We start from the raw sequence: 13121 nt of genomic DNA on the forward strand, positions 1-13121 counted from the left end.
GCTATGGTTTTCACTCACTATTCTGATCGTTTTGACTGACCAGTATACGGGGTAGTCATGTAATGTGTTATCTGTTCGGCTGAATAGGCCCCACCATACCAAAAGATTTCGGAGAAGAAAAAATCTTCCCTTTAGATGACATCCTTGAAAAGGGAAAAATATGAAGTAGTCGGTCACTCAGTGGCCAGGAGCAAATTTGAAGACATCAGAAAGCTCATGTCTCTATTTCTGTGGTTCATTTTACATTGACATTGTGAATTATTGATTTGCTCTGGAGGCTTTATATCTCAATCCTATCACAGTGTGTATGCAGTTACATGTATGAGCATTGCACTGTTAAATACAAGTTCCCTGTGCGGCTGATGTGCAGAGATTACAATCTGGTCATTTTGTGAAGCCGATTTTCGCAATGCATATGAGAGAAAATCAGGTCCTCTGCTTACACTGGTTAGTGCTAGTAAAGGTGGAAAGGCATATTGGTTCACGCTTCGAATTGCAACTATAAATATTGGTTCAGTCTGCAGGAAAAGTTCTGCTACCATCAGAAACCGACTTTGGATTTGAATGAGGAGGCTACACCAAGAAAGTACTAAGACCGTTTGTTTCTGTGCTCATTTCAGGCAAATCCACAGCAACCTCAGCAACCATGGAAACCTCCACCACCACAGCCTGCTGTCATGCAGCCGACAGAATCACCACCACCCTACACACCATCAGCCGCACAGAAAGCCGATACGGCCGAGCTGCAGCGGCGGCAAGAGGTAAGCAAACGAAACCAAGTAAACAACGAATATCCTGGCGTAAAGAGGAATCCAGCCCCTGGTCACTGATGAGTTCCTGGATACTGGAATATTGTGGAGATTAGACATTCTTGACCTTTTCCTGACCTAAGCACTTGCTGAATTGTTGAAGCAAAACATTGAAGATTATAAATTAGAACCAGAGAATCCAGAAATTTATTCAGTTCAAAGTGGCCTAGATGAAATCTTTAAAAAAACTGTTATTTGGTGATTGAGTTTAGACACCGTCTATGAACGGCATTGATCTTTGACCAGTTTGCTGTCTGAGGTCTAAAATTACCAATCCTCAGTGTCAGTTCAATCTGAAATATTGATTCTATGTCTCTATCTCCTCGGCAGGAATTGGAGCGAAAAGCAGAAGAATTACAGAGGAAAGAACAACAGATGAGAGATGCTCAGATCAATAGTACGTATCAGTTTTATAGTAAATAATGCCAAGAGATAGAGTTTCAACATGTAAACAAAATATTGTGTGGCGAGGCTGATACATGATATAATCAGAATTTAAACAAAAGAGTGTAGAACTTCAAATTTTTAGCTTTCTTCCACCGAGTTTCTGGTGTTGAAATCTTAGGTGAATTACAGTAATGGAAAGCCCCCCCCCCCCCTTACACGAAGTATCGACTTGTTTGCCAACTGGTATCTACAAGACTTCATACTAAAGTGTTCTTATTTTCCTAATTTTTATAGGGGATCGTAAGTATCCTTATGGTATACACTAACTTAAAATAAAGTTAGCTCATCTTCTGCCATGATCTAATCTCATAACATCACTAATAAAGTAGTCCTCTATCCCTGTGAATTTTAGCAGATGGTGAGTATGATCCCTCTGTATTTGTGCACGAGTGGTGGTTTCTGGGACACCCATAGGTTACTCAGAACTGTTTATAATCATTGTCACGCCCCTCAAAAATGCTGACCAGCTGGGTCTTGCACACCTGAAAGATTTCTTCCAGTTGGTGTCTTGATTTTCCTGACTGATGGTCAAAGACTGACAATAGCATCGAAACTTTGGCCAGATTGCTAATCAGGATATTTGAAGCAATAATTTCATGAGCTTAATCTAGTCTGGCAATAGTGCACCGTCAGTCGAGTCTTGCATCCTCTGGTTTGGGATAGTAGTGAAAATCTTCTCACACTTGTACTATAATACAGTAATATAAAGGTACATCCATTATTTTGCCTGCACTAGCCTTTTGTACAGGAAAGGTGCGATTTCAATTTTAGAACTTTCACATGCCTGTACATTTTGCTTAAAGGAGTATTAAGTAAAGGTGGTGGAACCAGGATATATGTATGATAGTTCATGAGTGGCCTGAAAGGAGCAGTGGTCTTGTTAATAGTGCACTTGTCCAATGAAAAGTGTTGCAAGTTATCATCATCGAGGCTAGATTTAGTGCTGTGCATGAAGTCGAAAATCTCAAGATGACAAAAAGAAGATTAGAAGATATGAATATGCCAATTTCGTCATTTCCTGCAAAGAATAGAGCTGCATTTTCTAAGACGATAGTTTTGTCTTTACTTGAGTTTCCAATGTCATGCATAAGGGACGACTTTTACATGAATCCGATGTACAGTAAATAATAATAACCTCACAAAATTATGTACAATTTTCATTTCTTGTCTTTTCAGCTCGTGCAAATAACTGGCCACCTCTGCCCGAAAAGTGTTGTGTAGGACCATGTTTTTATCAAGATTTTAATGTAGATATACCACTAGAATTCCAGAGAATTGTCAAGATATTATATTATTTATGGATGTGTAAGTATAGAACTAATAAATTTTGTGCATTTGACTGAATTTATATTTTCCGTTCTTGGCACGATGACGTTGAGAATCTTGCCTCAGTCTGTATCACAAAAGTTGCTTGCCACTACAGTTGGGCATCAGTTAGGGTAATAAGGCTTGTGACGAGGCAAAGGGAACAGGCACAAGATATCCAAGGACATGACTATCAAAATAAAATCGTAATTTAAAGATCAGTGTTTTGCTTTTGGAGGTGATGGCCGAAGAGGATTTCTCTATTCGAAGACAACCAAATTTCTTTTGTTACCAATGTAGTAACCTGAAGATTTCTTTTGTTTTCAGTTCACGTGTGTGTATTGTTCCTGAATATCCTTGGTGGATTAGCGTATTTCATAGCCGACAGTGGATCATCGAGTGGGGGCACGACGTTTGGCCTGGCCATCCTCTACTTCGTTCTCTTCACGCCCTGTTCATTTGTCTGTTGGTATCGACCAGTCTATAAAGCATTCAGGTAAGTGAAGTGATTTTAGCTTGTTTGACATCCAGCGTATAGACTTCTGTGAAAAGGACTTGTTTTGGATCCTAGGTCAAGCAGCAACACACTACTGTCATCGGTCAGCTTGAAGGTGATTGCAAGGAAGAGTTCTCCAGTGGTTGGATACAAACATTCGTTCCTTCAAACTTCTACTGTAATGAATCTTTTACATATCTGATGCCCAGTTTGTTCTTCTCGTTTCAGGAGTGACAGCTCATTTAACTTCTTTCTATTTTTCTTCATATTCTTCTTCCAATTCTGTGTCCATCTAATACAATGTTTAGGAATCAATGGATGGGGAACATGGTAAGTACAAAACAATCGGTTTAGAAACGAAAAAAAAGCTATGACTAATTACTTTACAAAATAGCCTGAACAAATTTGATCAAGGGGGTTCATGCTGCTGGAGCCAAAACCTGTCACTGGGAAAGGAGGATAGAATAAACAGAAATTTCCATTCTGATTGACGAGAATAGAAGACCCCAATAAGACTGCAGAAAAATAGAGCACATGTGGTTCAATTGAAACAGGTTGTTTGACTCATTGTGATGTGCTCTTTTTGATTGTTCAGAAAGTCCCTTGATATAATTGATAGACAACAAAAAGTCATTGGATGGCATTATTTTTGCCAATTCCCTCTCATTGACCTGATTGCCGTTTCAGTGGGTTCCTGAGCAGTTTCGCTATGCTCGCTAAAAAGACCGACGCGGGCTACGTAGTGGGAGCCATGCTGATACTTCTTGGAGTCGCATGGGCTCTTCTTGCAGCAGCCGATTTGTTCTGCCTCCTTATGGTAGACATTGTTATGAATTTTTTTCTCTCCAAAACTAAGGTGGAAAATGCACTGGTGTAGCTTTATATCAGTGGAAAGGAGCTTTGATGGTGTGCGGTTGGGAAGGTTTTAGAACAAAGTTACAAATTTGCACTGGGAGTCACATTCAGAACTAGTATTTCTGTTGTGAAACTTGACTCAAAAACTGCATTTTAAAAAAACAGTGAAACTGTTAGTGTCCCTGAATGATAGACAGATATGTTGAGACTGTACTGTTCTGTCCAGTTAATGAGGTGGGCTTGGTCAGCATCAAAGTCATGCTTGAGGTTAAGTTTTTATCAACTTCGTATGGTGTTGTGGCATGTCAGCTCGAATGAAGGTGAAGACCATGCTTCTATGGTGGATCCCTTGACTGGATCAGAGCAGTACCTTACTTTAATGTCCCCTCCCGTTAACCTTTAATGACTTACAATTTCAGCGGTTTCCTGAATGGCCTGATAATGCTTGGTCATAAGACATCACAGGGCTATGGCGTTGGTGCCATACTACTTTTAATTGGAGTCATGTTTGCTATGTTAGCCGCAATTGACATGATCTGCCTCATAAAGGTAGAGGATACTCAGAGAATTTTATCAACAGATGAAAAATGCACCGATTTTGAGCAGTTCGGAGGAATTTCATTTGTATTTGGGACACTCATGCTAATTTATGTTTCTAGCCGCATGTTAACAGTTCCTCCGATTGCAATGATGGCAGTGTATGTTTCGTCTTGTATATGTGTTATTTTGCATATGCCCTGTAATGCTTTTGTCTTTTCTAATAGTCAGTACAAGTAGCCATGTCATATTTTTGTTGGGGAAAATCCCAATCAGTCCTATTTAATACACCTACAGTCTCTTTTCTGATAGATGGTCACAACACCAATTGAACACCTGCATTTTACTACTACTAGTGATACATCATAGACATGCTTACCTCCACCGAGACAATTTAGATTTAGGGAATTAACACTGCACTGGTGTGTCTCTGAACTTGACTATCTTGACTGGGAGGGGAGGGTGGCGCTAAAATGAAGACCAAAACCCAAGGTGCTTTGGCTGAAGGTTTTTTGTGTTGAAGGACTAAAGACTGAGGGACTGATCAGTCCAAATCCATTGGCTTTGTGACTCATTTTGACCTATTAGGAGATGGCTGTGTGTATCTGAATAGTTCTGATAGGGTCAGCGTTCAAGGCTGGTCCTTACACATTATTAGCTCTTTTTTCCCCAAGCATGTAAAATTTGCGTGTTTAACAAAAGTTTTACAGTGATAGCATGAATGAGTGATTATCTGTGTTTTCCCTAGGATATAGTTGTTTTTTTGTTCCATTTCATGTAGCAGGTCGTGTGCAATTGCAAGAACTTATAAAAGAATTTATGATCTGGGTGGAGATGATATCTTTGTGTGAAACTCGCAAAAAAATCGATATAAAGTAAATTTTTTTCCAAGGTTGAAAACAGTAGATTTTTAGTCGACTGGTATCATCATAGATACTCAGGGGTTAAGCTAAAATAGACAATCCCATGTGCAGTTCAGAAGAAAAACGGAAAAATTGGGCTGTTTACAACATGAAGTGGTGAAATTATAGCTACAGTGTACAATTGCACATTCCGGCCGGAGCTGATAATGTGCAAGGATCTAGTGTGAACCCTTCCTCCCCTCCTCCCAAGTCCATGATTTTCTTTGTTGTTGGTCTAACTTGCTTTTCCTTGGTTATTTGTTATGTAGTGGATGGATTAATGGCCTAGCTCTTGTCGGGCCCAACCCTGGAGCAGGGGCCATCCTACTAATAATAGGGCTATTCTACTCGCTGCTGGCTGCGGCTGATATGATACTTCTCATCAAGGTAGGGAGCATGTCGACACTTGCGCTTGACTGATTTGTCTATTCCCACCTTACAATAACAGCTTGCATTTCACACAAGTTTGCTTTCACACTATGTAAAGGTTGCTTGTTTCTATAGATTTCGAGCAGATGCTGTCATCACAGCAAAAGACCCCAATTTAGATGGCAAATCTATGCCATTGACTGACAAAGGATACTCTTTACAGGTATCATATTCAATTATACTAGTTCTGTGAGAATAACTTAATTTGTATTGAATTAGAAGATACATGTAATAGAGGTGATTTGAATTTCAAAATGACTTCGATCAAGGAATGCCGAAAGATATTTTGACAAGTGCCATCTCATAAAACACCTAAAAAAGACAAGTCTAAGGTGAGCATTTTGTGAAAGCAATTATGTAGGTTCAGGTTTGAGTTGGCTTGCTGCTCTAACCAGTTAACACCTCATTCCTTTCTTGTTTCCACACTGCAGGAGTTCCGTTTTCTGTCATTAGTTCAGTGACTGTCTTCATGATAGGAATCTGTCATTTGGACCTTTATAGTCAGTTTTTTTTTGTTGTAAAGAAATCCTATTTCACATGAGCAGTGTGTATGCACTGTGCACTGGGGGCAACACCCAGTTTGAGCGACACATCCTACCTTTTATGGGGTTATTTATTGATCTTCCATGATTGAATAGAATTATTACTTACTATTGCACCAGAGTCACCCTCATCTTTCTTTTGGTGAACCCCTCCCTCCCTCCCTGGCCCCGAGCACTGCTTTAACCTTTGCCAAGTCATTCTGTCCCAAACCATGTGATGTGCATGAAGGACACAAAGATTGCATTAACCTTCCTCTCACAGTCTGTGGAATTTGTACCCAGTGGGATGGTAAGCTAGAGACCAGTCACAAAGAGTATCACTCTGGGACACTAGTTACCTAGGCTGTGAGCGGAACCATGAACTGTGCCAAGGGGTATTCAAGAGGTAGGTAGTTTATTCTGATGACTCCTGCCTTCTGGTTTGGAATCACGTCCTACACAGCAACCGACCTCCAGGGGGTTCATGCACACGCAGGTCATGTACTAAACTAAGCAAGCAATTGTCCTGATTTTGCATGTAAATTTGGAGTGAAGCACAGTTCTTGTGTGCTCTGTTAATTGCAGAGATGCATCCAATTGTCTATGCAAACAGTTAGTTGACTTGGTGTTGCTTTTTGTTGCATTCATGTACAAAAAGCTTGCCTACTCGGTACAGTTATTTCTTCTCAGTTGCTTCTTTCCTGATTGGCCTTCTATATAAACCTGTGCATGGGTCAGTGCAACAATCAGTCTTTAGATGCAAGAAAGGTAGGTAGTCAAAGGTTCATGCTCTTCAGATTGTAGTTAGGCTTTTCATGTAAAAATTCCATCTGTAGTGGTATTTGTTCTTGTAAAAAAATAACTTAATTTCCATTTTAAATGTCTCTTTGAAACTTTATGTCATGCTGTGCTGAAAAAATGACGTAAGAAATATTTTTCATTAGCTACATGTACATTGATTGACATGAAAGGCCATGCACATCACTCTGGAGCTGGGCTAGTTGACAAAAACTTTGAAAATATCATCGCAAGGTTGAGGTTTCTTGTGTGCGGCTTTAGCTTCAAACAACTAATAGATGAAGACTAGACTTCAATTGAGCATCAAAATATGGATGATTCTGGGATACATAATGTTGGCCAGCCTTTGTTTCATTTGTTAAAAAGAATACTTTAGTGTGTTTCATCAGAAGCCTTTCGTTATTGTAAGGGTTGCTGTATCAGAAAGTCTAGCCTTCACCTGTAGCATCTTATGTTACATCCTAATGCTTCCTTTTCAGTGCAATAAAGTCAGTATAGAGAATGGTCAATTTGTCTTACTAAATCCTATAATATCTCAAAACTATTAGTGCCAGTTATCGAACATCTAAACTGCTTGTGTTGTAGTGATTAAGTGCTAATGATCAAACGAGTTAATCAAGAGTCTTTGAATTAATGCTGAAAGATAATCTTTGAGACGAAGTTGGGTTTGCATGTCAGTATTGCTAAAGATAGCCTATCTGTTCCTTGATGACCGTTCTGTGTCGGAAGACTAGTTTACAGTAAACAAGTATGTTGTGTGTCGATTTTAGATGTTTTAAGCTCTCACTTTTGTAATAACCCTAAGAATTAGTTGTGGTGATCTATGTCGATTTCTTGCCATCACAGTGTTGGGCGGCCCTCAACTCTCTTCTTTTTTTTCATCTATAGGTGCATCGCATATACCGCAGCACGGGCGCCAGCTTCGCAAAGGCACAACAAGAATTTGCGCAAGGCGTCATGAAAAACGAAGGAGTTCAGAACGCTGCTGGAAACATGGCTGCCGGAGCAGCGAGAAATGCATTCACAGGAACTGGATCAGGCGGTAATCGTTACTAAGCGGCCAGAATCGGACGATGATTGAACAATTCTTGTAAATAAAGGGCGATATGTACACCATGATGAATGGTGTGGCAATGAAATTCTCTGAATGTGAAGTTCTGGCCAAACTTTGTGAAATTGACAGCTGGCTGTTGTTGGGTCGTACTGCTCCTGCTGTGAAGGGCAGGAACCCATCTACCCTGCCATCCCTACAGTGCTAGACAAGGACCCTGCCATCTCTGCAGTGCTAGACAGGGAGTGTGAAAAGCATGAAATATTCTACTCTTCCATGTAGAATATGATGAAGTCATCCTGAACTTGTTGCTACTCAATGACCATCCGTGGTACGAGGACCGATTTCATTTCCATACATTATATGTCGGAGCTTGAATAGTCAAGTCAAACTGACACATGACGAAGATGACTCGTCAAACTGTGCTTTGTCTGAGCAGGTTGCGATCTTTCGATCAGGTTTGCTGTCATATTCACTGAGTTTACCTGTCAGTGTTGAAGGCTAAGTCATGGAGGTACATCGAGATAGAATGAGTGCCTTGGCTGGAAAACTGTTAACCTGGCTCTGCGTTGGAACATACTGTGTCGACAGGATTAGCCGTATGAGGGAGTGGGTCAAAAAGCCTATTTTAGATATGATAGGCCACTGTGTAACAGACAGGCTTAATATCTTCAACAAATATTTTCAGGCTAAGGTGAGAAATGCTTTGGCTCCCGGTTTAGGTATGTTCATGGGGTAGAATAAAACTTGGCACTGTCTTCTAAAGGCCTTCCAGTTTTTGGTCGACTTGAAGTATTTCAAAACAGAAGAGGCAAATTATTTGTGTGATGAGTAACCTACTTAGACTCTTATGTGAACACTGATTAATGTCACATCGAATTGGATTCAATAATTGGAGGACATGTACATAATTCAGCCCTTTGGCTGCTAGTTGCTTTGAGGACGATGTTGTTGCAAAAAGGTGTTTGGAGTGGCCTTGGTTCTAGCGCATTCTAGAAATACACAGTGGTGTGTCGAACTTGGCATGAACAACTATACATCTGCATGTAGAAATAGTATTGAACTTGAGTTGTACATGTGGCCATTTGTAAACATTGTAAAAAAGCATTTCATGTTTCACCTATTTGAACTTGCACCTTGATGCAAGGTGCTTAAAATTTTAGTCTAATGACATTACTATGAGATTGGTGACCTCAGTGACCTCTAATGCATCACCTTTCCCAGCAACCTTATATCAGTGTCATTAGAGTATTTCACCTCGTCTTTACTATACTACCCGTTTGTCTCCTTACTGTTGTTTCATTGAAGTGATTTCGGATGAGTTGTGATTACTGTCAAAGATTCTATGTAGTGAGTGTGGTGTGGTCAACGTATAAACGAACTGGTGTGACAGTATTTAGACATGTACACTTGTAAAAAAAAGATGGCTGCAGTATACATGTATATTGCTTTGTAATAAGTCTCATCATTTTACTGGCTGCATCGTGAGTGTTCACTGTCAAATCCTTTGAGATAAGATTTCTCCATTTTTTGTGTGGAGTCGTCAGAATACAGGTCACGCATGTATATACGTTGCTCAGAAATTCGAAAAATTGATTTGTACAATTTTGGCTGATAAATTTTTCTCCCTTCATAGAAAAGTGATACACATTTATTATTCTAATATAGTCTTGATTCCTTAAGCGTTGACCATTCTAGATCTAAATGCAGCCTTTAAATGGATGACTCTTATCTGTTTTGCTATAGAAACTGTTGAGTCTTATAACTTTACAGTTGTCAGCCTAGGATGTATTTAAAGAATGGAATGCTGAATAGAAGCAGCTTTTCTCCTATTTACATGTAGTATGTATGATAGAATTTCAAATTCCTGTTTTGTTGATTGTTCATTTGGCGGCTGCCAGAGGCAGGGCTGTTATGTTGTGTCACCTTGTTTCTTGGTTATATGGTTGTGGTCATATCATATAAATCACTGTTATGACATCACTTAACTGGGGCCGTAGCTTTTTCAGGTCAAGTATACAGGGTGTTTCGGAAACATCTTCTCACTTTGATACTGTTAAACTTCTTAATCCACCAAATGCAATATGGCTGTCAGACCACACAATGTTGTGATGTGTGAGACTTCTTATGTATGTGTCGCCTGATAGAAGATTGCTCTAGTTCTTCTCTAAGCTTCACCACTTCTGAATATGTCCTCATTATCTATGCTATGATTTTTAAAAGTAAATATATAACCCAGTCATTTCAAATTATTCTGTTTTCCTCACTCTTGTTCATGGCAGAATTTATGAATGACCTGGAATAATTGTACCCCTGCATTGTACAAACTTCCCTTGTTAATAAATGGTTCCTGCCTAGTGTTCTCACACTTGATGTTCTGGAGTTGAGCTGAAGATTTTTCACTTTGAAAAAGTCTTTATTCATTGTAAATACTAATAAATTAGTCTGAATGTGGCACCAATGTGTGATATTGTAAATTATAGTTATCAGTTATAACTTGGCACTTATGTAAGCATACATGTACAAAAAACCATGATTTCTTTTATGTTTGGAATTTCAGTAATTGGTACAAGATAGGATCGTAGTTCTATGTCCTTGTTTGAAGTAGTTCATTGAAGCTCTAATTCAAGAAGCTTTCAAAATTTGCCTGGAGTTGTATTTTGCCAGCTGAATTTTTGTGGCTCCTGGTTTCATAAGATCACTGATGTTATTATTTCAATTTAGTTATTGACAGTTGATAGGCTGATTGAAGATGTGATGCTGCAAGATGTCTGAGAATATTTCGCCCACTTAACAGGCAAGATGGAGCAGATTTAATACTGTATGACGTGTAGTGTCATTATAACTTTATAAGAAGCATTCCATCTTGAATAGGTGTGACCGTGAATTGATACTTCAATTGGTTATCAATTCATGGCTGTGCCTTTGCCACAGCCTGAACTCTCTTGTTTTGTTCTGGGTTCAATGTCACCAAAAATTTACAACACTAACAGCTATTGTCATCAACTGCTGTTGGAAGGGGTATGACTAAGGCTTCAATTTCGAAAATTTCAGTGATTTGTTGGCAGGTGGTTTTTCAGGGCAAATTTTCTTTGTTCCATCATCATCATCAATAGCGGCTTCGTGGCCCTCCTGGGTCTTTGCCTCATCTTTCCATAGTTTTGACATTCTTTCCTGATAATAATCTTTTAATCTATGCTTGGTGATATTGAACTCTCAACAGACTCGAGGTTGGTTTTTTTTGTTACTTGTATATTTCGGTGAAAAACCCTATTTAGTGCTGATTATGTGCAAGTGCATATATTTAGAATGTAAATGTACTACATTGTACTATTAAATCCTAAGAACAATAAATATAATTTGGTTTCATCGAGTAAATGCAATATTGTTTTAGCTTATTCTGTGGTCAAACAAGAACCTGTTTCTTGAAGGTGTGGCAGAACTTCAGCTTCAGCTGAGGACAGGTCTTGACGCAAGGACCCAACGCGCCGCGTAGCGGCAAAATTACGAAGCTGGCGAAACATTTATAACGGGTCACCGTGATCTCATTATGGACTTATAGCAGGATCCAACGCTCCGCCTAGCGACAAAATAGCGAAGCTGGCGAAACATTTATAACGGGTCAACCGTGATCTCATTATGGACTTACAGCGCGATTATGGGGTTGTAACTATTTTGCTGTATATTGTCACGAGGAAAGAAAAGCACGCGACCTAACGCCTACCTATTTATGTAAAGTGATAATTAGAAGGTATATAGTTCAGTAAATCGTCTTTTGAGAGGATAAAAAAGTATATGCCTACGTCACAGAGTCTCCGCAATGGTCATTTTTATCACAGTAGTCTCGCGCAGCCAGACCTGCTTCACATATTAGTCTGGCGCAAGCCAGGCGTTCATTGTTCTTGACCTAGACGTTTTCCACCACAATGTATCTGGGCCGAAGAAACACTGCGCAAGATTACCTCGAGCTGGAGCTAAGAATAGATTATGCTAATGAGCATACTTCCACATTGAATTTTCCCAGATCGCGCCAAGCTACTTAACCTAATACCGTTAGGCCCCGCGCACTACGTTGGCACATCCAGCAAAGACTTGGTACAATCTAGATCTATGACAACATGGCGAGCTATGAAAGGAAGGGCACATCCAGAAGAGATATGGTCCCCTCCTGTCTCATTGGCCGAAAGTCATTCCTGCATGTAACAATATCGAGCGACGGTGAAATATACAGGTGGAAAACAGAAATGTCCTCGTTTTTCACTTTCGCTCCGATGTCTTTGAACAGGGTGACAAGTTCATGCCTACTGCAGGGTGGCCCAGAATTATTTTCCCTCACACAATGGAAACATAGTAGAATTCTATTGTGCAAGGGAAAACCTCTCTGGCCCACCCTGTAGAGTTTCGTTCAGTTTCCTCATCAATGATTTTGACAGGACCTCAGCTGACGCCATCTGAGCTAAATGGAAATAATCTGAAATAAAAAATTACCCGTTTCAGGGCGACGGGGGACGAGTTATTCCATGAACCCCAAACATGGGAGTAATACCGTGAGCGAATTTGCATTGTATATAAGGGTCCTGGTAGGTAAGTAAGTTTTGATAAAGAAAAGCTGGGGACGTTTTATGTGAGAACTAAGTAGTATTGATGGCCAACGGCAGGGGAGCCAGGAGCGGGCTCAGGACACAATTAAATCTGCGATTTCAAAATCGACCGAAATTCTGTTAGTTAGAAATAACTTATGTCAGTTCCTCTTCAAATCCCAATCTGCGCTGTATCAAGTATCCACTCTTGGTTGTATCTAAAACCTTTCATGTCAAGATGGCTGGTTCTATACTTTATTGGTCTCTTATTCAATGTTGTGAAACCGGTTTCTCCTTCTTGATAATGCGAGGACAATCAGCTATTTGCTTCGCTCTAGTTGCTTTTAACTGAGATATTGGGCCTGGGGAACTGTAATGAAAATGATAATAA

At 39.8% G+C, this 13121-nt stretch overlaps 1 protein-coding gene across 4 annotated transcripts in view; it reads left to right on the forward strand.

The window, feature by feature from the left end:
- LOC135502951 (secretory carrier-associated membrane protein 1-like) overlaps positions 1-11533 on the forward strand; it is a 15835-nt gene extending 4302 nt beyond the window's left edge. For 2 of the 4 annotated variants that reach the window (XM_064796170.1, XM_064796197.1), the window contains 7 exons: positions 621-761; positions 1140-1206; positions 2433-2561; positions 2889-3057; positions 3286-3387; positions 4332-4461; positions 7988-11533. In XM_064796170.1, the coding sequence (XP_064652240.1) occupies positions 621-761; positions 1140-1206; positions 2433-2561; positions 2889-3057; positions 3286-3387; positions 4332-4461; positions 7988-8155 (906 nt within the window). In that variant the 3' untranslated portion in view covers positions 8156-11533. Of the gene's footprint in view, positions 1-620; positions 762-1139; positions 1207-2432; positions 2562-2888; positions 3058-3285; positions 3388-3744; positions 3875-4331; positions 4462-5620; positions 5739-7987 lie in introns of all 4 variants that reach the window. The other 2 variants (XM_064796179.1, XM_064796188.1) reach the window with 2 other exon arrangements.
- Positions 11534-13121: the final 1588 nt, after the last annotated feature.

This window comes from Lineus longissimus, chromosome 2 (assembly GCF_910592395.1).
Source record: "Lineus longissimus chromosome 2, tnLinLong1.2, whole genome shotgun sequence".
NCBI lineage: Eukaryota > Metazoa > Nemertea > Pilidiophora > Heteronemertea > Lineidae > Lineus > Lineus longissimus.